The 24,489-nt window shown below is 38.1% G+C and overlaps 3 protein-coding genes across 9 annotated transcripts in view; 1 reads left to right on the top strand and 2 right to left on the bottom strand.

The window, feature by feature from the left end:
* LOC109418953 (GATA zinc finger domain-containing protein 10) overlaps positions 1-24,489 on the bottom strand; it is a 567,982-nt gene that overhangs the window by 359,700 nt on the left and 183,793 nt on the right. The gene's annotated exons all lie outside the window — the stretch shown is intronic.
* On the bottom strand, positions 8,566-9,565 carry LOC115258398 (uncharacterized). Its single transcript, XM_029858489.2, has 3 exons — positions 9,009-9,565; positions 8,816-8,942; positions 8,566-8,752 (listed from the first exon to the last, which is right to left on the bottom strand). Exons 1-3 carry the CDS (start codon positions 9,463-9,465, stop codon positions 8,629-8,631), a joined length of 708 nt encoding a protein of 235 aa, XP_029714349.1. The 5' UTR covers positions 9,466-9,565; the 3' UTR covers positions 8,566-8,628.
* On the top strand, positions 9,886-14,002 carry LOC115258399 (uncharacterized). Of its 2 annotated transcripts, none has more exons than XM_062853963.1 (5): positions 9,886-10,045; positions 10,108-10,219; positions 10,294-10,451; positions 12,665-12,778; positions 12,838-12,976. In XM_062853963.1, the coding sequence occupies exons 1-5, from the start codon at positions 9,925-9,927 to the stop codon at positions 12,879-12,881; spliced, it is 549 nt and encodes a 182-aa protein (XP_062709947.1). In that variant the 5' UTR covers positions 9,886-9,924; the 3' UTR covers positions 12,882-12,976. The 2 variants fall into 2 exon arrangements, with proteins under 2 accessions (XP_062709947.1, XP_029714350.2); XM_029858490.2 differs by having other exon boundaries at positions 9,891-10,045; positions 12,665-12,782; positions 12,838-14,002.

Genomic DNA, 24,489 nt, shown 5'->3' with positions numbered 1-24,489 from the left:
TGCGTACTTCTCCCAGTCAATGTGCTTGGTGAGATCGTAGGCGATGTCGATAGATGGAGGTTGATGTGACCCATTGGAAATAGAAACAACAATCGGCAGATGATCACTACCATGAGGATCCTGGATGACCTTCCATGTACACTCCAGCGAGAGTGAGCTCGAACAGATTGAGAGGTCTAATCGGCTGTTTCTAGGGCTGCCATCTTGAGCTGGAGGTGCCACTCGTGTAACTTCTCCGGTATTCATAATTGTCATGTTGAAGTCGTCGCAGAGGTCATATATCAACGTTGAACGGCTGTCATCGTACAGTTCCCCCCAGCCTGTACCATGGGAGTTGAAATCTCCCATGAGCAGCCGAGGCTCGGGCATAACCGAGCAGATGTGGGCGAGATCCCTGCGAAATATTGCAGTTCTCGGTGGAAGATATATGGAGGCAACACTGAGGGTTTTACCTCGGATAGTCACCTCACATGCGACGGCTTCAATGCCTGTCATCGGATGAAAATCGACTCTGTAAAATGAGTGCTGCTTCTTGATCCCTAGAAGCACCCCTCCGTAAGAGTCGGATCGATCAAGGCGAATGATATTATAATCGGGAAAAGGTAAGGTTACATCAGGTGTCAGCCATGTTTCGGATAATGCAAAAACATCGCATTGTAAATTGTAAACTAAAAATTTAAAAACGTCTAATTTCGGTGTAATACTACGACAGTTCCAGTGTAGAACCGAAATCGTATCTTCGACCTCGGTGGTTAAATTAGCCATCGAAAGATACGATTGTCGCAAGGAGGGGCATTTTAGAAGCCAACTGCTTCAAAAGAGGGGTCACGCAAGGAAGAAGTCCTTTTACAATGTTCTTCACGGAGTCTGAAGCATTGAAGAAGCTGAGGATGATGTCTACAATGCCAGAGAGCGTAAACAATGGCGCACCCTGAGGTTGCTCCTGGTGCTCCGAATGCTGTCTTTCCGGTTGAGAATTCGAAAAACGTGGGACATCTGGGATTTTAGATGTTCCCGGGAGTGATGGAAAGTCTCGTTCGTCCTGGATTTTGAATCCCGGAGGGGAACGTTTTGTGGCTTTCTTACCACTCTTCAAATTTGTCATGGTGGGTTGGGGGTCGCTGCTAAGCAGATTCCGAGGTTTTTTGGTGGGTCTCTGGAGCCTCATCCGTTTCCTCGTTTCACCCTTGAAAACAAAGGGAACCCCGTCCCCGACCTCAGAGTCAGAGCCCTGATCATCGAGAGATAAAGACGAGTAGATGTTACGGGATTCAACGGTCGGGGCAGCTTTTTTCAGCATTTCGGCGTAGCTTCGCCGTGATCGCTGCTGCAACGATCGTTTTTGATGTTTTTTCTGCTATATGTACCTTGGGCAATCAATCAGATCATGTGGACGGTCGCTGCCACAATAAACACACTTGGGCGGCGTTTTACACGCACCGTCCACATGTCTCTCCCCGCATGTTGCACAGCGAGGTTTATTGCTGCAGTACTGGGCGGTGTGGCCCAGCTGCTTGCAATTGATGCAATTCATTACCTTCGGTACATACAGCCTCACAGGTAGCCGAAGTTTGCCAATCACCAGCAGATCTGGTAATGCAGATCCGGAGAAGGTCACAGAAAATTCTTCAGATGGTGTGTAAACCTTCTTCTCGCCCTCCTGGGACACCGAATGCAGTTGCCGGCAATCCAGTATCTGGACAGGAGGAAGAGAAGGGTTATGGAAACGACCACAGCCTTGCATGATCGTTTCGCAGGTCAAAGATGCGTCGGCGACCTTCCCCGAAATCTCTATCGACGCGCTTGGTAGGTAAACGAAGTACTCAAGTGTAAACAACTCGCAGGCCACAATCTCATTAGCGTGTTTTCGGTCGCCTACTGTCACCCGAAGCTTAGCTGTACCGACCATGTCAATGGAGACAACGGAAGAATACCGCTTAGTCAGATCCTTGCTGATTTGAACGGTGTTCAAACGTTTGCCTTTGGGTCGGAAGAAAACAACATATGGCCCGCCAAAGTCGGGAGGGTAGGCCTTGAGGCGGGGGGACGTCGAAACAGATTTACTGTTGGTGTCCATTGCAGAAGCACCAGGGTGAAGGGAGACAAAGGGATTAGCATTTACATCGCCTTGTTGGCTCGAGCAGTCCGATGCCAATAACGAAGCTTCGTTGATGCGGTACGATGTTCCCCCGCCATCATCATCATCGCCCATTGTGGTAGCTAACTACCACCACGGGTCACTCAAAAATCTTAAACTACCACTATCACAGGGACGAGAAATAATCAAAAAACAAGGGACAAAATTAACGCTACAGGAAAAGTGAGAAAAAACTGCTTATGTACCAAATTAAATCTAATCAAAGAGTCAGTGGAGAGGGGGGAACAACGAGAGGTAACTTTATGTACTTATCTTTGTGCACTCTGTTTAGCCACAGGCTCGACGACGACAGGTCCAAGCGATCGGATGGCCCGCACAGGGAGGAAGCGAGCTGCTGCTGAGCGCCCGACGTGGCGCTGGTGTGCGGCGGTTGAACGCTCTCTGCTCTTCTCTCGGTGGGCTGCTGCTGTCGACGACGATGAGCTTGGGTACTCACTGGAAGAAGCCGATCACGGCCGCGCGAGCGGCGCGGTGTGCGGGGGGTGCTGCACTGATGTGCTCGATAATCGGTCAATGCGCCACGTGATAAAATGAAAACGTGAACTTTACTCAAACTAAACGAACTTTTGCGGCAAAAATTGTGGCCTAGCCAACCGCACGCGTCCCACTAGGGATTTTCACTTCAACACTTGATCACTCGGAAAACTAGCACTGGAAAAAGCCACCGAACTGGATAGTATCGGGAGACAAACCGGACGAACGAAAAGCTGCGACTGTCTCGCACGAACGCTCGCCAAAGAGTGTTGTAAAAGCTTCTCTAAGAAGCTTGTAAAAGCTCCTCTAAGAAGCTTGTAAAAGCTCATCTCAGAAGCTTATGAAATCTTCTCTCGGATGCTTGGGTAAACTTCTCTCAGGAGCTTGTGACAGCTACAATCAAAAGCTTAGAAAAATTAGGCAAGATTAGCTCAGAATCATAGGCAAGCTTCTCCTAAACTCAACATCACATAAGTAAATCCAATAGATGGTACAAAAGTTCAAAATTCTCACCAGATTCGTTTCAAAAACTCCACCAGTTTATCAAGTTTACCTGAAACGAGAAAAAAAAAACAAATTAAATATTTTATTTATTATTATTTACATGAAATTGTTATCAAATCAACAAACTTGGGAGGGAAAGTGAAAGTATAAACAAATGCTAAACAGAACAATATAGACTGCTGTATATTGGTGAATGGAAGTTTAAAAGAGAAAAAAATTTATAGCTTATAAAAAATTATAAAAAAAAACAATATTGTTGAACACTAGTTAAACATAAAAAACGCTGCACTTCTTTTTTGCGAAAAAAAATTTTTTTAATTACATTTTTAATGTTTGGAGTCTTTTCAGCTTATCAGTCGTTTTGTAAAATCGAAAAATACAGCTTGATTTCTTTCTCCAACTTATCGATTCCTATTGGATCTTTTTATTTTTCTATTCGGAATATTTGTCATTTTTTCGTAAAACAGATTTTCAAAGTTTTTAACCGTCATTCGATTTTCAGTATGCTGTCCTACAGCACCATTCGTGATGAAAGAAATAAAAAAATATAAAAAATTGCGATTACAGGGTTTCTTATTTCACTGTTCTGTAATAAACCAATTATACATATGAAAAGCTATAGGTTCCATGACGGGTTTTGCAAACACCAGCCAAAAGTTTAAAAAAAAGTTGTTTTCTCTTTTGCGAAAACAAAAACGATCATTGATAAAAAAATAAAGAAAAATAGTAAGGACGAGCAAATCGCTTTCAATGACAATCAAACTTCAAACTTTAATTACAGCTTGCGATGACCATGCAGAAGTTTAGCAGCGTGCAGTACATTTCCATTGCGTCAACTAGCTTTAGTTTTGGTTCTGAGAAGTTTTATTTTGCATTCAAAATATTAAATAGGAAAAAAACGAAAACAAATGACCCTGAAAAGACATTCGTTGAATCGAGCTTTGAAGAAGTTTCCTCAGTCCTTGATCTGTTTTGAGAAAACCTATTTTGAACTATTTAGAATTTTACCAAACATATTACCAAAAATTGGGCAATGAATTAAAAAAAAAACAAATTATAAAACTAAAAAAAAATTAAAAAAATCACAAAAATTTCAAAATGTTGAAATTTTGGGAAAAAAAACTCCTAAAGAATATATCCAGAACCTCTCTAGAATTCAATCACGTCAGGAATTCAACAATTTGACAAAAGATATAAAGAAAAAAACAACGAAAACACCAACAAAAAAGCTGGAGAATAACATCGGAAACTTACCAATGACCCTGAAGAAAACTAATCAAGAGTAAAACGTAAGAAACCTCTTAAAAATCTGCGAGAAAAACAAATTCGTTTAACACACTCCGGTACAAACCAATCAAGTATCCGTCATCTAGGCCTCAAGGAAGATAAGACCATCAGTCAGTCGGAAAAGGCGAGATTTTGGGAACTTAGGGCAAAACTGGAAGCTTTTTTTTCCTTTTCTTTTAAATAACGGAGCCATATTTTCAAAATCGGTTTTCATACACATCTAGAGGATGGATCAGACCCCATCACAAAATCATAATGCAATAGTCTTAGTTTTGTCACGGCTTAATCAGTACCTCTTCAGAACTTATTGGACTTTAAAGCATTGCTTGAGTAGCTGAGTCATTTCTTATATTGAAAGTTATTGATTAGCAACGCAGAATATGACATCTGCAACCTGTCGTAATAACTCTTTTGCTTGCAGTGTAGCTGTTCCTGATCTTAAGGTGAAACGGGGTACATTTCCTCATATTTTATTTTTTATTTATAATTTATTAAATAATGGAGAAATATTTCCAAAATCTAATAGCATACAAACAAAGTGAAAGGATTAAGATATCTTCTGATTTTGGATTCTGTGAAACGGAAAAACATTTTCCACCAGGAAAAAATCGGAAGATACCTTAATCCTTCCACTTTGTTTGAATGCAATTAGATTTTGGAAATATTTCTACATTATTTAATAAATAATAAATAAAATATGAGGAAATGCACCCCGTTTAACCTTAAGATCAGGAAAAACTACAGTCCAACTAGCTCTGAAGAGGTTCTGATTAAGCCGTGACAAAACTATTACTATTGCATTGTGATTTTATGATGGAGTCTACTTTGGTAAAAAATGATATTTGGGTAAGGACTATGAGACGAACTCGTCAAATGCGTCAGACGAGAACCACCAAGAAATTGGTTAGAGTACTTAAGGATAATCCAAAGATGTCCTCAATGAGAATATCTGGAGTTTTTTTTTTCAGAAGTCCTACAAAACAACCAGAGAAGTTCGTTACGTATTTCATCATATCGTCTCATCAATTCGTCAAGTATGTAAAAAATTCTCGCAGGAATCCCAACTGAAATTTGGAGCCTAGATAGATTTGAAGGGGGTTTTGAAACCATAACAAAATAGATATGATATAATAGTGGAATTTAGAACCTCTTTCAAGTTAAGTTGCTTTCAAGAATACGTCGAGATGTATGGAATAAAGACTTTGAAATAAACTGTAAGCAATGGGAGAGATTCTATAAGGGTCTTAGCAGGGTAAGCTAGTAATCTTGTTTAAAAAAAAAACGAGGACTCAGCTACCCGAGCAAAAAAGCCCAATCAGTTATGAGGAAATTCTGAAAGCCGTAATAAAACCAATACTATTTCATTTGGATTTTATGACGTTTCTATGGACTTCTGGGAGTCTACTTGAAACAAAAATGTTACCTGGGTTAGGTTATTTGGCTGAAAGCCGTTTGGCCGAAAGACATCTGACCAAAGGGGTCATTTGGACAAAACAACATTTGGCCGAAAAATGAATGATGTTCTCAAGTGATCATGCCCCTGAGTATAACTCCAAAGAACAGAAGAATCTCTGATAAAATATTAGAAGTTTCAGCCAATCTATACTCTGAATGATAGAAGTAAATGCTTTTGTATAAAATAAGGAAATGGCACGAATTCAGACAGAATGTCAAAAAGTTCCTAAATTCTTTTGATTATAATTCGGTCAAGCGTCATTCGACCAAACGACCCATTCAAAAATTCGGCTAAATGGCGTTCGGCCAAACGTTATTCGGCCAAACAATATTCGGTCAAACGACATTCGACCCAATGGCCGATCCCCCTGAATAAGGATCCTGAGGACTCGCCTAATGTGTTGCATGGAAACATCAAAAGAACTAGTGAGAAATTTTAAAACAAATTTAAAGATTTCCTAAATAAGAAAATCCGGGTTTTTTTAGTACTCCGATAAAGACACAACCAGGAATTCGTCACGTATCTCATCGCTAATAATGCAAGAATGAAAGAAATCTACTAAGCCTTTTAGCAGGAATCGCAACTACAATTAAAAGCTTACATAGACTAGTGACAGCATTTAAAACCATCATAAAACCGTTCATGCTTTGGAAAAGCGGCGTGAATTTTGGAATACTTTCCAAACAAAGTAGTTTTCAAAAATCTCGCTTAGAGAGAGCATTGAAAGCTTGAGAAGACTGTATCGCAGTCAAACCGAATGAATACTTTGAAAAATAAAAATACTAAAGGCGGATCTGACTGTAAGAAATCATAAATTAATAGAGGAACTCATCATGAATAGTTTGCCGAATGCTTTACTCAGTTGGCTAATGGCCATGTCATCGAGACCCTGTTAAGCATCTTATCAGAGTTGGCCCATGATTGAATAGTTCAGAAAAACAAGAACCCAAGCAACCATCTAAAAACCATCTAGTTTTGAAAAGCTTCTGAAAGTCGTGATAGAACCAGAAGTATTTGTTTAGGTTTTATGATAGTTTTGATAACATCTGGGAGTCCATTTGGCTCAAAAAGGCTACTAGAGAAGTCTACTATGGTGTAAAACGTGGCATCTTATCTAACAAGGAATTTTGTGAGAGTCTTGGAAGAAATTCATTGTCCACCAAGGCTCACGCCAGTGAAAGCCCACCAAAATCTTATCAAAGATCCGCAAAGAATCTTATGTTAGAATGATGGCAGGCACATGACGGGGTTCTGTCAATAGTTAAGGATTTATCGGAAATCTCGAGATGATTTTACTGAAAAATAGCGTTAGAATTGGTAGCCTGTATTCAGCGAACTCCTCATCAGAACTCTACAGAGCTTTACAATATCTTACAAGGAATCTGCCATTAATCTTGAAAGTAATAAACCAAGGATTCTACCAAGAATATGACGAAGAATTACCGAGGATCAAGTGAGGAAACAACTAAAGGTCTCAAACTACTAAACACTTCGAAGTTCAATTAGTTTTGGGGAGGTTATGAGGATCGTCTTAAAACTTATGTTCCTTCATTTTAGTTTTATGATAGTTTTAGGAACATCCATGACTTGACCTTGGTAGGAGTTCATCGACACTCTTCCAGAGAGCTGTAAAGAAATCTGAACAGACTACCGAGAGGAATCTGTCATCTGACTTCTCGAAGGAAGCGCCAAAAATATACTACTAGCATGATTGTTGCAGGAAATCGTGTGAGAATTATATCAAAATCCTCGATAGAATCCTACCCATAGTTTTGTGAGCCGGGAATTTGCCAAACATCTATCGTCAACGCACAGACGAATCCACCGCGAAATATGATTGCAAAAAGAAATCACGTTCTGGTGGGAGTTGAACCCGCGACTCTGTATTTTCATGACTGACGCTTTAACCGTTTAAACCACAGAACAGGTTGAGGTCCTGCCAGATAGAAAGTCATACCAAATCTGCATACCAGATTGCAAATATTCACAATCAACCAAAAAACTCACGAAAAATATGCCGAAAGCTCAATCTTTTAAAAAAAATCTGCCAATGTCTGTAGCAAGAATGTGTCCCAGCATTGAAGTGGACATGATCAAGGATCACGTTAAGAAGAAATCTGTCATGAATTTTATACGGAATTTTTCACGAATATCCAGTGACAGAAAACTCACCATAATCTCTCCAAAAACCAAACCAGAAAAACATGGAGGATCACATGATAAATTCTCCAGATATCCTTAATAAAATCCGCTATGAATCTTGTAAAAAAATGTACTGGTAAGCTGTCAGAAGAAGAAGAATCAAAGATCAAACAATGACTGATCTTAATAGAAATCGTCCTAAATGACTGCTAGAGAGTATCAACTTAAAAACCTCGCCAAAAAACCATGCTACCTGTCCGAAAAGTTTGTGTCGTAGCCGAATACTGCCAACTGGATTCTGAGATAAGTTTAGCAAGGTTTGTTCATACTCGATGCATTCTTATCAATTTTCAATCATTAGGAGCGGTGTCATCTATGCCTTTATAGTCAATACAGCTCAAGTTACATTTTGATGACCAATTAGTCTTGTGGAGGTATTCGCAACCGTCATAAAACTTATTGTCTTTTATTTTGGCTTTATGATGGTTCTAGAAACGTCTTCTACTCCCACAGGTTAAAAATATTCAACAAAACACTATTCAAACTCGATTATTAATTGTTTTATTGATCGAACTACACATACAAAATCCGCTTTTCAACGACCATCTTATAGCTTGCACGGCGTAATCGACAGCAGATTTCGGTAGAACAACCCAAACAGATCCAAATAGGTCAACGCCCCGCAATCCCGGATCTTCCGCTCCAGACAGTCTCGCATTTTGCTGATTTCACTGAAAATAAAACATCCTGCTGTATTTTGAACACCTAACGACAAAGATCGCTTTCGTCCATACTTGCACTCCGTAACGGAGTAGTTTTTCAGATCCATCGTCATAGTACTGTTGCTAAGGACGTCCATACAATCGTCGATGGCCGGGGCGAGCTCCACCGCACAAGACCGCGACAGTGGCTCCCTCAGTTCTACAAACGAAACACATCGATTAGACATTGTTGAAGACTTCAATCAACGCCCCCCTCCTCACTAACCCAACAGCATCGCCCCACTGTTATTGCAGATCATCTTGATCGCATCCGGTATGCTGTCAACGATCTTCGTCAGAATCTGCATGTCGTCTTCGTCGTCCATGCAGGGCTTGATCGCCTCCACGACCGGATCGATACAGACCACGGCCTTCTCCAGCTGACCGCAGATACCGCCCAGCAGTTTGGTCTGCTCCAACGAGCTCAGCTTGTCGATCGGAGTCTGCAGGTAACTCATGTTCACATGCTGCATAAAACACCTCGGCGTATCGCTGTTCATGATCGCCACCAGGTCCTTGAAGGCTCGATCATCTCCGGTGGTGTTACGACATTCCTGTTTGACGTCCTTCATGAACTCGGCCGTCTCTAGCGCTGAGGTAGGTTCCGATTCCGGTCTCGCCTCAAGGCTACTCGCGAAGACTACCAGAATACCTAGGACGACAACCAATCTAGCAACAGCCATCTCTTCCGAACCGAACCGAACTTTCGCAACTCTCGATCTAGACTGACCTGAACTCCGGCTACCGGGGATCGACGCCACCAATGAAGCACTGTAGAATTCATTGAAATGGATTTATATTGTTCGGGAATTACGCGCGGGACAAAAACCACCCGTCCCGCAGTTCTTGATCTAGAACTGCGATCACCGAGAGCTGGTGCGGATGATCGATGATCACCCGCTGGACGGTACAACAATGGACAACGCCAACAAAGCGGTCAGTCGGCGACCAGCCAAATTGACAAATTGCGCGTGCCTTTGTTCATGAATGAATGCGCCAATTGATGACGGCGGCGGCGATAGCCAAACAACAACGGAAGGGCCATTGACAGACAGTGAATGTGGGACACATGGATGATCGCGATCAAGCGAAATTCGCTACTGTATGAGAACTTCTAAGCGAGACGCAGGTTCCAGTAAGTTATGACTGCGTCGATCAAAACGGTGAAAATTGATCTAGGACTTTGGCGAACCATACCATCGAAAGCTGGTTTATCTTCAAACAAAGCTAATGGGATCGTTTTACTCTGGTTGATGATTTCCGGTAAGATTGCCAAATAACAACAAAAACGCCCGAAACAAGTTTGATTGATTGGAGTTTTTCAGGAGCTGCAGCCCTACTTCCGGAGGATTGGGTAAGCTCCAGCGACGGCAATTGGTTGTCAAATATGAGTCATTGTTTCACAAATGAAGCTTCAGTTGATGGCACCCCTCAAAGGTGAGTAAACTAAGCGATTAGGGTAATTTTGGTACGAATGGACAACAGTAATGAAGTAATCATACGGATAATAGCATTTGTCAACAGTTGCGAGCGGTTCACGATTGCTGTCGAGCCGAATATGGTGAAATTGCTGGCGATTACCTGTCCGAGTTGAAGAATATGCTGGTGGACGCTGTTTTACAAACGCGGGACAAGTACTGCGACGGCGGAAAATCCATGAAATCTGCTTGTAAGTATGCTGCAACCTGATTTTTCGGATTTTATTCCGATTTTGGTCGTAATTTTGATCGGATTTCGAACGGATTTCGAACGGATTTCGATTGGATTCCAATCGGATTTCGATCGGATTTCGATCGATTTCGATTGGATTTCGATCGGATTTCGATCGGATTTCGATCGGATTTTGATCGGATTTAGATCGGATTTCGATGAGATTTCGATCGGATTTCGATCAAATTTCGATCGGATTTCGATCGGATTTCGATCGGATTTCGATCGGATTTCGATCGGATTTCGATCGGATATCGATCGGATTTCGATCGCATTTCGATCGGATTTCGATCAGATTTCGATCGGATTTCGATCGGATTTCGATCGGATTTCGATCGGATTTCGATCGGATTTAGATCGGATTTCGATCGGATTTCGATCGGATTTCGATGAGATTTCGATCGGATTTCGATCAAATTTCGAACGGATTTCGATCGGATTTCGATCGGATTTCGATCGGATTTCGATCGGATTTCGATCGGATTTCGATCGGATTTCGATCGGATTTCGATCGGATTTCGATCGGATTTCGATCGGATTTCGATCGGATTTCGATCGGATTTCGATCGGATTTCGATCGGATTTCGATCGGATTTCGATCGGATTTCGATCGGATTTCGTTCGGATTTCGATCGGATTTTGATCGGATTTAGATCAGATTTCGATGAGATTTCGATCGGATTTCGATCAAATTTCGATCGGATTTCGATCGGATTTCGATCGGATTTAGATCGGATTTCGATCGGATTTCGATCGGATTTCGATGAGATTTCGATCGGATTTCGATCAAATTTCGAACGGATTTCGATCGGATTTCGATCGGATTTCGATCGGATTTCGATCGGATTTCGATCGGATTTCGATCGGATTTCGATCGGATTTCGATCGGATTTCGATCGGATTTCGATCGGATTTCGATCGGATTTCGATCTGATTTCGAACGGATTTCGATCGGATTTCGATCAGCTTTCGATCGGATTTCGATCGAATTTCGATCGGATTTTGATCGGATTTCGATCGGATTTTGATCGGATTTCGATTCGATTTCGATTCGATTTCCATTCGATTTCGATTCGATTTCGATTCGATTTCGATTCGATTTCGATTCGATTTCGATTCGATTTCGATTCGATTTCGATTCGATTTCGATTCGATTTCGATTCGATTTCGATTCGATTTCGATTCGATTTCGATTCGATTTCGATTCGATTTCGATTCGATTTCGATTCGATTTCGATTCGATTTCGATTCGATTTCGATTCGATTTCGATTCGATTTCGATTCGATTTCGATTCGATTTCGATTCGATTTCGATTCGATTTCGATTCGATTTCGATTCGATTTCGATTCGATTTCGATTCGATTTCGATTCGATTTCGATTCGATTTCGATTCGATTTCGATTCGATTTCGATTCGATTTCGATTCGATTTCGATTCGATTTCGATTCGATTTCGATTCGATTTCGATTCGATTTCGATTTGATTTCGATTCGATTTCGATTCGATTTCGATTCGATTTCGATTCGATTTCGATTCGATTTCGATTCGATTTCGATTCGATTTTGATTCGATTTCGATTCGATTTCGATTCGATTTCGATTCGATTTCGATTCGATTTCGATTCGATTTCGATTCGATTTCGATTCGATTTCGATTCGATTTCGATTCGATTTCGATTCGATTTCGATTCGATTTCGATTCGATTTCGATTCGATTTCGATTCGATTTCGATTCGATTTCGATTCGATTTCGATTCGATTTCGATTCGATTTCGATTCGATTTCGATTCGATTTCGATTCGATTTCGATTCGATTTCGATTCGATTTCGATTCGATTTCGATTCGATTTCGATTCGATTTCGATTCGATTTCGATTCGATTTCGATTCGATTTCGATTCGATTTCGATTCGATTTCGATTCGATTTCGATTCGATTTCGATTCGATTTCGATTCGATTTCGATTCGATTTCGATTCGATTTCGATTCGATTTCGATTCGATTTCGATTCGATTTCGATTCGATTTCGATTCGATTTCGATTCGATTTCGATTCGATTTCGATTCGATTTCGATTCGATTCGATTTCGATTAATTAAGCCCATCAAAATGTTCTAAATATAGAACGAACTCACCTGTTTTTTCTTCTTTTTTATTTTTTTAATTTTCAATAGACTCACATCAACCCTGGAATTGTATGTCAGAAGTAACAACGCTCTTCAATCAATGTTTGATCGAACTTATCTCTCCAAAGAAGATACATTTCAAAACCTTTAGCTACGTCGAATGTCAGTGAGTAAATGTCTAGCATTGGTTTCTGTCTTAATTTATAGTATTTTTCTTCCAGTCTCATCTACTCCACACAACAATGCATCATCAACGAGATCCTGAACTGTCGCTCCCCAACCCTGCTGGACATCTTCAACCGCTTTCTGCGCAGCCTTTTGGCCAAAACACCTTGCGCCGAGCTGGAGAACGCCAACGAGCCTGATCGTGTGGGATTTGGGTCAAACACCTGAGTCTACCACTACTGGCACTGGCTGTCCTGGCTCGACTGACTGTACAGACTCGCGAGATTATCATAAATAAACGCTGCTGACAGAATGCGTTCAAAGCTCCAGGGGCCAGGCCTGGCACCGCCACGATTGAATTATATAATTAACACCCATAGGTTGGATGTCGATGCATATTGCCGGTTGGTTCCAGTGCTATAGCAGATTCAGTTCTGTGGAACTGCAACTGCAATTCACCATAACAGCAATCGTAGCGTTGATTCAATGGCTACCCTAATAAAAACGTTCGATTCATTGTGACTGACATGCAAAATATAGATAGAAAAATAGTAAAATAACTGTAATGTATATGGTTGGGCACCATATATTGTATGGTAGTTAAAGTTTTGACTACAAAATATATAGTAGTTAAGTGTCGTTAGGCTTGAACTTTCTGTTCAATAGAATGTTTTGTTTGAACACCCCAGAATAATCATAGAATTTATCGTTGATCATATAAAATAATATAGCATTATCGTTATCTATCGCATTCTTGACCGATGAAAACAATAAAAGAAGTGGTCTGATCCTAGAATCAATGCCGTTATCTTTCATGTGGTATTCATTTACGCTGTTTAAATTTGATTCGAAAATTGTGTGTTGATATCAAAAGTTTGTGAACAATATCTCAACCATTAAAAACGATAAGACGTATGGTTAGTTCATGAAGTTTGTTCGTGAAAGCATTGAATTTTGTTCTACAGTCATGTCTTACAATTAGTTGATATTATTATAAATTTTATAGTCACCATATATTTAATGGTAGATAATAGTTACTCACATAGGAACTGTATTGTTTGAGGTTCTAAAAAAAATTGTATCCTTCTGACATACTTTTGTTGGTAGAACTACTCCAGAGATAGATTGCTCCCGGTACTGAACTGAGACGAATCCACAATTATATAAAAACGATAAGGGGTAAAGTTTATTACTAAAATTTTATTGAGAAACCATCGATTTTAATTCGTTTACGCGCATTTCATATAACGAATACAATTTACCGCATGATTAATGATAAATAACCATTACTTGTATAGTAACTGTATTGTTCTTGATATTTTAGCCACAATTACTCCATTTGTAAGGTCTCAAGTATACCATTTGGGACTTACTCGGTAAATTTTTATAAGGGAACCGCTCTACAATAAAGCTGCCTAAGGCGCCAACTTGCAAACCAACAAACGGACGAATAAAGTAACTTTAACGGTTCACCTAGAACCATATGTCACGAATGAGGAACCCTCTGGGCCCATCTCACCGCGCCAAATCATAGCCTACCAATTGTCACACTTTGACACTGCAGTTGGTCCGATCGATTGATGACGTTTCGTCTTCGGCAGTTCTATCCACCTAGATTCCAGCCGGTCAGCGCTCTGATTCCGCAAATCACCAATAAATGCGACATAAAAAATGAATTACAGGTTTTTGCGTGGCGATGAGACGGTGCGTTTGCTGGGGACCCCTATCTCCTCGTCAATCCGGTGTAACCTCGTAAATCGTAACGGAAATCAATAATCGGTCCCCCGTGTTCCTTTGAGGTACACTATACTCTGGTAGTGGAACCGGTTCCATCGCAAAACGCAGACCACCCCTCGCAGTGTGTGCGGAGCACGGACATTAAATTTCAATGCGAACCTGTTCGATTGGGAACGCGGAGCTACGCAGTCGAAAGGGTTCTTTTTTAGTGAGAGAATGCAGGGAAGTTGCGTGCGTTGGCAACGATGGGTTCAGGATTAAAAAGTAGCTGTTACCAAGTGCTTTTTTAATGTATGGTAACCATATAACCGAACGTTAAAATGATTTGTAGTTACCATTAATTCAAATGTACAATGAAGCAACAACAGATTCTATGGTTTGTAACCATAACATTTATTTCAAATGTTACTTTTACAATAGAAAATGAGGAAGTTATGCATCTTTACAATAAAGGAATATAAATGTTGTGGAAAAACTTCAAGTCAACTACCATTTATGTTATAGTATTTTTATTATAAATCTCGATCTCCACAGATTTATGTGCACGTATTGTAGTGTCAAACAACGTCATATTGCCATTCTCAACAGAAAAAATACATACAATATGGTTTGTTGTTCAACCATACAGTGTATCGTAAATCAATGGTAGTTTATGGTGATTTCGTTAGATATTTTGGAATTTGAGTATGTGGTTTAACAAAAAAGATGTGCTCGTGAAATTCTTCTTATCTTTCAACTCACCTTAAATAATGCCGCGTTCCACTTTCTTTGTATAGATTGTAAAAATTATATTTGAAACCTTGAAAAATACAACAAATTAATATGCAAGTTTCAGAACCTCACTAAACTCGTGCAAGTTCTTACTCTTCAAAAGTTCGTTACCCTTTCGGTGACTAACTAATCAATATTTTCGTCCAGCTAACTACTTGGCCAAGGTCCACGCCAACCGCCACAGAGCGGAAACTCCAATCAAATCCGAGCATAATATCCGTCAATTACGCACTTTGCACCGCGGAGATTTGTTTGCGCGCTTGCTCTCGACTTGTTGTTAGGGTTCAATCGAGATCGAACCAATCGCGATAAAAGGTAGGTAGGTACCTACATTCATTTTCAGCTCTTCCAAAAACAGCTCGATCAACTTGCCCGGCTGGCTGTGCACGCTGACTGGTTGAGTTCAGCAGCACTGCACACACGCGCGTAATCGATGTCAAGGTGCACAACACTACTTTTCAAAAAATAAATAAAGCAAAGAGCTGCTGCAAGCAGCTAGCAACAACAACAAAAAATTGCACGACGCAGTTCTAGTAGAGGAGTTCCTTTTTTTCTGTCGAGTGATACTGAAAAGAAAAAAATCTTGCCTGGGATTGGAGGCAACGCCAGAGAGTTTATACACTCCTCTGGCAGCGACCGAGAGAAGCTGATAATTGAGGAAAAATAAAGCAGTTGGAAATGTGCGTGTTCAGATGGGGGTACGGCTAAGACGACGACGATGGATAAACTTATGATCTTTAGGTGTGCTCGGCGGATACTCTGCGATGTACTCTGTAGAGTAGGTACTAGAGATGGTAGGTATATCTGGTTCGGTGATCTTTGCACTGTGGAATCTGGTTCGACAAGTGGCTGTATGTCAGAGTCACACAAGATATTGATCTGAAATCCGGTGGAAATGAAGAGGTAAGTTCCTGTTATGGATCTATCTACTACTAAAGTCTTTTTTGATCAATCTACTGATTTCTATCTTCTATGTTCAATCTTCTTCTTCCTGTCTCTTTTTTATTTGTTTAAAGTTTTTTTGTATTTCATTATCTGTATGTTTTTAGGTTGAAGGTCAATTCCCAGAAAGACAAACCACAGAAAGCCGTTCCCCAGAATAAGACATTCCCCAGAATTGTTCCTGATACTTTTTTTTATATATATCGGAATCAAGAAAGATACAGCGGAAATTATGGGTGGTGGTTTAGTAAACTGTCAGTGTCTGGGAGGTCAATGAAATCGTTTTTTGAAATAGGCTGTTCTTTCTAGTTTAATTGTTGAATAGTGTTTTTGATGGCCATACTGTTTAATTTTATATCAGAGATTGTTCATTCTTATTATCAAAGGTTGTTCATTCACGTATCGTGTTATGTAGTTTAATGGCGGGCAAACTGTTAATTGTATAAAAGACTCCTCTTTTTAATGGTGGGCTATAATTTCAAGCTAAGGTTAAGATATAACCAAGAAACATCTCAAATTTACTAAAGCATCAAATGACGGTTCGCGGTGAAACGTTTATCGGCTGACCACCACCAGTGGGTAACTAATAGATCGAGCAGCGCCTTTATTTAATGAATGAAGTTCATTATATCTTCACCTTAAACTGTAACGAAGCGGTTAGGCGAAGATACAGCTAAACTCTAAAGTAAAAATGTATCCTTCTTCAAATAATAGCCTGTTTTGTCTCCGATTAGTCTAAACTATATATATTTGAGCCTAGCAACCCCTTTACCTTTCAACCATTTAGTTTCTTTAATTTTCGGGCAAATGGTCCAGCATGTTTTTTTGTGTTTTTCATTGGTACCTACCTGATGTAAATAGTACTTCCAAACCATCATTCGAAGGTGCGGCAGAAAAATTGCAGCCTTTTTGCATAGGAAACTTACCTTCTTAATAATTAGGCTGTTCTTTTGTTTTTTTTTTTTTTGAACGTTGACTATTGTCTGACGAATTGAAAAGTTTTTTTTATTTGATATGTTTGAAAGTTGAACTTGATAAAATAATTGAAACTATTACAGAAATACTACCCGTTTCTGAGAAAAGGCTGCTGTACTTTTTTTAACTCATAATTTTCAGATACACAGAAGAAAGAATCAAGTAACTACTATATTAAATCCATTTTCGCCTGAAAATTTTCACACTTAGATATTTAATTTTTCAAGATGTTTAAGTGATATATACCACGCTAAAGCATTGTGGTCTTCCTCTGGTGTCTGTCGAATGAGCTAGAGCTCTGAAAATAAACATTTCACCTTAAATCCCATAGAAATATTGTTTTTCATATATTTTCTAGGGAATTTTCTGGGAAATAGTTTTCTGGAGAATTCCCCATTCTGGGGAATGGTTTTCTGGGGATTGGGTTATTCTGGGGAACGGCATTCTGGGGAACGGCAATCTGGGGAATGTCGTTCAGGGGAATGGGTATCTGGGGAATGACACACAATCATGTTTTTATGTTCATTTAAGTTTACTTATGACTTCCATCTACTATTTAAAATCAATGATGCAAATTATCCCCTCACGAATGCTCAATCGACTTATCAATAATTGACAATTATTGTATTTTTATCGCTTGCGATTGAACTGTACACTGCTCAGCGATGACCGGAAGCAAAGAAGTGGCAAAAGAGCGATTCCAAGCAACAGCATCAAAATTAAGGAAATTTTTTAATTCATGATTTTCTATTGAACTGAAACTTTGCACAGTTTTCTAGTTCCATCTAAATCACCATTTTTCGATATCAAATTTTTATTTTGAATCACGACTAACTTTTCAAAAGGGTGTATGTGAAAATGGTTCAAAAATATTCAAAAATCTGCACAGCCAAAATGGTTCGTTCGATTGCTATAAATTTTTCAGCAAAGTTAGATAACTAAATGGTGATTCCTAAGAAAATATACACTGTGAAAAAAAATCTTTTTTAACGTGAAAAAATATAATTTTTGCCACAAAAACTCAAATAACTCAAAACCCTATCTTTTTACCAACGTATTTTTTTTGGGGAAGACGGTCCATTGTATTAGCAATCTACCATAAAAATTTGGTGATGGTAAACTAATAAACAAAAAAGTTATAACATTTCAAACATTTCACAATTTTCACATTTGGTGAACATTTTTTTTCTTTGTAAATTATTTCGGTCAGAAATCGCAGTTTGATGCTGATTTTATTGTTCTGCAAAGTTAAATAACTAAATGGTGATTACTAAGAAAATATACACTGTGAAAAAAAAATCTTTTTTAACATTAAAAAATATCATTTTTGTCACAAAAACTCAAATATCTCAAAACCCTATCTTTTTACCAACGTATTTTTTTAGGGAAAACGGTCCATTGTATTAGAAATTTACCAAAAAATTTGGTTATGGTAAACTAATAAACAAAAAAGTTATAACAATTCAAACATTTCACAATTTTCACATTTTGTAATATTTTTTTTTTCAGTGTAAATTATTTCGGCCGGAAATCGCAGTTTGATGCTGATTTTTTTGTTAATGGTCTTGCGTGAGTAAAACAAGCTGTTTTTATTAGAGTAAGGTGGGGCAAAAGTTCGACCATAGTTGAAAATTATTTTTTTTTGAAAAAGTTGAAGCAAATAAAAATAAATGAATACCGTGTGGTGATTCTACCATCCATGGACTAAAATTTTGCTGAACAAAGTTACGCCAAATGTCTTTTCAATTTTGAGTTACAACACCTTTTGTATGTGTGCGTCTTTTTCGAACTCTTGCCCCACCACTGGGGCAAAAGTTCGAATCTAGTGTTTGTGGGATTTCGCTAACCGTAGCACACTTTTTTGACACTTTGGTAATAAAAATAATTGAAACCAATTAATATTTGATGTTGGAACTGGAATACACTTTAAAATTCGATCTGGATTTTACCCAAATCAGGGTTAAATTTACTACACCAAAAATTAGTAGTTTTCCGCCAAATTTAGATAAAACAACAATTTTTTTCAACTTTGATCGCATTTTCTCACTAATTCCATCATTTATAGAGATAATATGTACATTTTACACAATTTTAGGTTTTTACCTGAAGTTGCCACATGACTCGAACTTTTGCCCCTCAATTCGAACTTTTGCCCCACTATGGGTAAAATATGATTTCCAAATCTTTTTTGCAAAAAGTTATACATGCTAAAGCATCTTCAAAATATACCTAGTTACGCCCCAAAATAAAAGACCGGGTTTGATTTCATTACAATTCCAATCCATGCGTTGGAAGGACCATCGCAAATTACATTTTTTTGATCAAAAATCAACATTTTGTCATAACTTTTCGAAACATTGATCAATTTTCATAATTTTTGGAGTGAAAGACTCTTTTTCGAAAAGGTTTCGGACAACCTTGACACCCGAAATAAATAATTTGAATTGCGCTCAAAAACTTCAAAAGAAACTCTTGCCCCACTCGAACTTTTGCCCCACTTTACTCTATGTATTATGTATATTGTATGTACAGTAATGTTCCGATTTTATCACGCCCTCAACGCATCAGTCGTTTATTCATTAATTTGCTGTTACATTTGACTACAAGTGTTTTCCCTCTTCTTCAAGGTGTATGTTGAAAGCGTGTTTTGCAAAGTTAAAAATATTGAAATGGGTATAGATGTTAAAGAATATTTCAAAGCATTTTGGAAAAGGGGCGTGATTAAATTGTTTCAACAGATGTCGCTGATGGTACGGTGGCATGACACTCTGCACTTAGCACTTCTGGCAATTTATCAGATGTTGTCGTTTTCGAACTTCCTGCGCCCTGCTTTACCGATGATATACAGATGGCTCGTTTGTCAAAGGACGTGCAAATGCGTAAATTTGTATTCAATGTGGACATTTGGGCATAACCAGTCTCTCTCAGTTTATCTATGGTGCTTTCGGTGAGATTTAGTAATTGTTTTGAACATTTTTTTTTCATCAAACGGTCTACAAGAGAGCGTTGAGTTGAAGACCTTTGAGAAAGCGACTGTTCATGTTGTTCGTTAGATTATAATAAACAAAATCACTTATTAGTTTAACTGACTAGTTTGGTGTTGTTTGTTTGGCTGAAGAAAAAAATTACTATGAAATCTTTAATATCCATAGCGGTAGTATTTTTTTGCTTTTTCGTGAGCATTGTCATGGTATGTATACAGACAAACAAACGTAACACTGACGAAATTTTCATTGACCACGCCTTTAACGATCATTTTGAATCTTGGTTGTGGCTTTCATAACCAGATGAGCGCCCATCGTTTTTCTTTGCGTTTGACGTTTCACACTAGCGCCTTCTGATGACGATATTGCACAACGCAGTGTTTCGTGAAACATTTCCACCAGGTGGTGGTAGTGTGAACTGGGCGATGGATTTTCACGAAAATTGTTCTAGGCGTTTCGTCTGTTTGTCTGTGGTATGTACGTCTCATGCATTTGTTGTTGTTGAAGGTACTCGCATTCTTCCGATCATAAAGTCTGTTCTCTAAGAAGTATTTTTTGCAGATAAACTAGACGTATACGCGAATATAAAACTTTTATTATACAGCTTTTGTCTTAAAAATAAGTTTAATTTCATTTTTCTTATAATCAACAGCTTTTCAACACTATCAAGGGATTTGTCACCGTCACGTACAATAAAAAGTATGACACTCTCAATATGTTGATCACAACACTGGATCGCGTCTAAGTTTCAAATATATACTATAGTAATTATGAATAATCAAACAAAAATATCATGAAAACAACTTGTTTAATTCATGCGGAAGTCTTAACAATAAAATCAGCATCAAAATATAATTCTCGAAATAATTTACACAGAAAAAAAATTTTTTTTTGTTACTTAATGTAAAAATTGTGAAATGTTTGAAATGTCATAACTTTTTTGTTTATCAGTTTACCATCACCAAAATTTTATGGTAGATAGCTGATATGATGGGCCATTTCCCCTAAAAAAATGACGTTGGTAAAAAGATAGGGTTTTGAGATATTTGAGTTTTTGTGACAAAAATCATATTTTTTTAGAGTAAAAAAATATTTTTTTTACAGTGTATATTTTCTAAGGAATATTCATTTAGTTATCTAACTTTGCTGAAAAATTCATAACAATCGAACAATCCGTTTTTGCTGTACAGCTTTTAGAATATTTTTGAACTATTTTCGCATACACCCTTTTGAAAAGTTAGTCGTGAGTGAATATGAAGTTTCAATATCGAAAAATGGCGATTTAGATGAAATTAAAAAACTGTGCAAAGTTTCCGATATTTTTGAAATGGTCGCTCAGGATCGACTGACATGACTCCGTGGAATTCCTCAAAACGAACATGATGTAACTCACAAACGATTTTGCACACATCTGTCAGTGCCGCCACATGCTCACCAGAACAGCCGAACAACACCGAATTGGTTGGTTTTAGAAGCTACGGCACAAACGCTCCACACGCACACAGAAGCAACGTTCGCATGTACCGACTCCACGCCAATAACGTTTCCAGCCTACGATGCATCGCGATAAGCTGATCGAAAAGCATCGAAAGCGATGAAAAGACAGGCTTGACTGGAACGCAACAGCTCAACAACGAAACGGAGCAGCCAACAATGCTGATCAGCGTCGATTCTATTCGTGTGCTATTCGTACGGGAGGTTAGTTTGATAAAGCGAGGAAGGGTGAAAACGTATTCGTTGTCGAGAGTGAATCGCATCATTTCGCGAATGTTTTCACCAAATAGCAAGCCTGTTTAAAATCAGCTATTTTGAGATTTCTATTTCATACTTTATTTTCTATCATTTTTTATCTGATCTTTTATTTTTTGTAATCTTAAATATATTTATTCAACATTTATTATATCTTCAATTTCAATCTTCTATCTTCCACCTTCTTTCATCTGTCTTTTTCCAGCCTATCTCTTGCCCTTTCTTGTGGTCGTGTACTCCTGCTTTTCTGTATTTCTGACTTTCTTCCATCGTGCCTTTCTGTGTTATTGCATGGATAAAAATTCCTATACAAATCCAATACTTAACCATAAAGGGGACTCCAGTTAGCCTAGTGTTTAAGCCTATGGATCGCTAATCTGAAGACGGCGGGTTCGATTCCTGTTCCGGTCGGTCATGGTTATGACAATAAATTGTATTGTAATAAGACAACACAATATGCAATGTATTTTTTGGACCTTTTATCAGGTTGTTTTTTGCATTACCCCTGTTTTCCTGTCTTCCTATTTTATTGTTTTCCTTGGTTCCTGTCCTCACGTCTTCCTTTGTCTTCCTGTTTTCTGTCTACCTTTTACCCCAATAATATGTGTGGTTAATTCAGTGAATTCACATACAACCTACGGTAATTTTATCCTACGACGATAGAATCCTGTTGATTCGTTTTAATGGTAAAAATGTACCCTAGTTGGGAATAAAGGAAAGGCTTTGATTGCGACCACTACTGTTTCACATACATCAATCCAGAAGGCTCGTCGTCGCCTCGGTACTGTTTTTTCATAATCGCATTAATGGGAGTGATAGATGAGGAACCTTAGATTAGGCAAACTAATTGATTGATTGATTTGTCTTTATTAGAGAGACTTTCAGCCCTTGGCTGGTTCGTCTCTCGGGCAAACTAAACTTTCGACTTATACCATAAAAAAGGCCGTAACTGATTTTTGAAACCAATGCCTTTTCTAAAGCTGTGGATGCTATTCCATCCATCCTACAATATCTTCCATAACCATTCGAAAGAGAAGCAATAAGTCTGAATACTAGTGTTGGTAAAAACAGTAAGTGACACAGAAAATTTTTAACGGCTTTGAAAGAAGTTGTTGTTTTAAAATTGAGTTACGTCCTTTTGAAATGGTGGTACCAAATTTACCACTAAACTTGCTATGTTCAGGAAAACCATAGAAACTGCATTCTTAAACGTTTTAGAGCATGAATATTAATCTTATTTTATTTTTTATTTTTTACTTTTTTTATATTTTTTTAAGAACGCTTTACAGTTTTCAAAAAAAAAATATGTAGCACAATGTACTCAACTCATCTTCCAGATAATAGACATGATAGACATCAATAAACTTGGGATAAAATGTAAAAATGCGTGAAGAATTACCAAGTTAGTATTCATAAATAAGAAGAAGAAAAAAATGTTCTCAACTTTATTTTGCGAAAAATCTTTCAAAAATTGTATTTCTCCAAAAAAAAAATGAAATTGCCAAATGTTATAATAAAAAAAAAACATTCTAAGTCGATTTACACAGAAGAATCACTTCGGATTCGACTGACTCTATTTTCAATAGAAAAAAATCTTTTAAGGCAACAATTTTTCAATATTTCACAAATATTTTTTCAATAGTGATTATTTTTGTTGAATTTTCATTTTTTTTTGCCTTTTTTATTTATTTTTCATTCCATATTTATTTTTGACCCTGGTTGTCATTCGTAATCTGAAAGGTAAAGCTCTATCGTGGTTACACTCTCAATCAGACTTTATGATGAAGAATTGTGCTGAAATAATTAGAAGCCTGAAGGTGTTTTTCGACCGCCCAATGAATACGTTTGAGATTAGAAAGCGCTTGGAGAAGAAAACATGGTCTGGACAATTTGAAACCTTTGCCGATTATTGTAAGCTAAATGTTCTTGCCCAAAAATTGAAGATGCCGAATCAAGAATTAGGAGACTACATTGTGGAAGGCATTTTGGATCCCGTTCTAAAAAATCAAGCCAATCTGTCAAACCTTTAAAAATTTTGAGAAATTCATTGGCTAATTTACAGCAAATTCTTTTTTAATTTTTAATACTAAGATTAAACGCCTGGTAGAAATCCATGATGAATTAATTAATAAACTCTCGAAAAAATACTGTGAAATACGATGCGATTTCAGAATAAAATTCTGCAAATACTTTCAAAAAATAAGCAAAATAATATAATGTATAAATATAGAAATGTCTGAGAAATTTATGACAAGAATTTCTGGCCAAACTCTTGAAATTTGTGTAAAGATTTCTGCAAAACTGTGCTCAATTTGAGGTAATCGAGAGCATTCACGATTGTTTCATGCTTTCTACAAAGAAAATCTCTCAAAAATTCTACACTTCAAAAACTGTGTCCGAAATTTTTTGAACGAATTCCTCCAGGAAACCGGAAAGATATCGTACCATAACTATACGGATGTTTACCTATTGTTGCTGATGATTCTGGAATATACGAAAATACGATTCGGAGGAAGTTCAACTAAAAAAACTGGTGCAAGCATTAAGCCA

Source organism: Aedes albopictus, chromosome 2, assembly GCF_035046485.1.
Source record: "Aedes albopictus strain Foshan chromosome 2, AalbF5, whole genome shotgun sequence".
NCBI lineage: Eukaryota > Metazoa > Arthropoda > Insecta > Diptera > Culicidae > Aedes > Aedes albopictus.
This window is presented reverse-complemented; position numbering and strand designations above follow the sequence as displayed.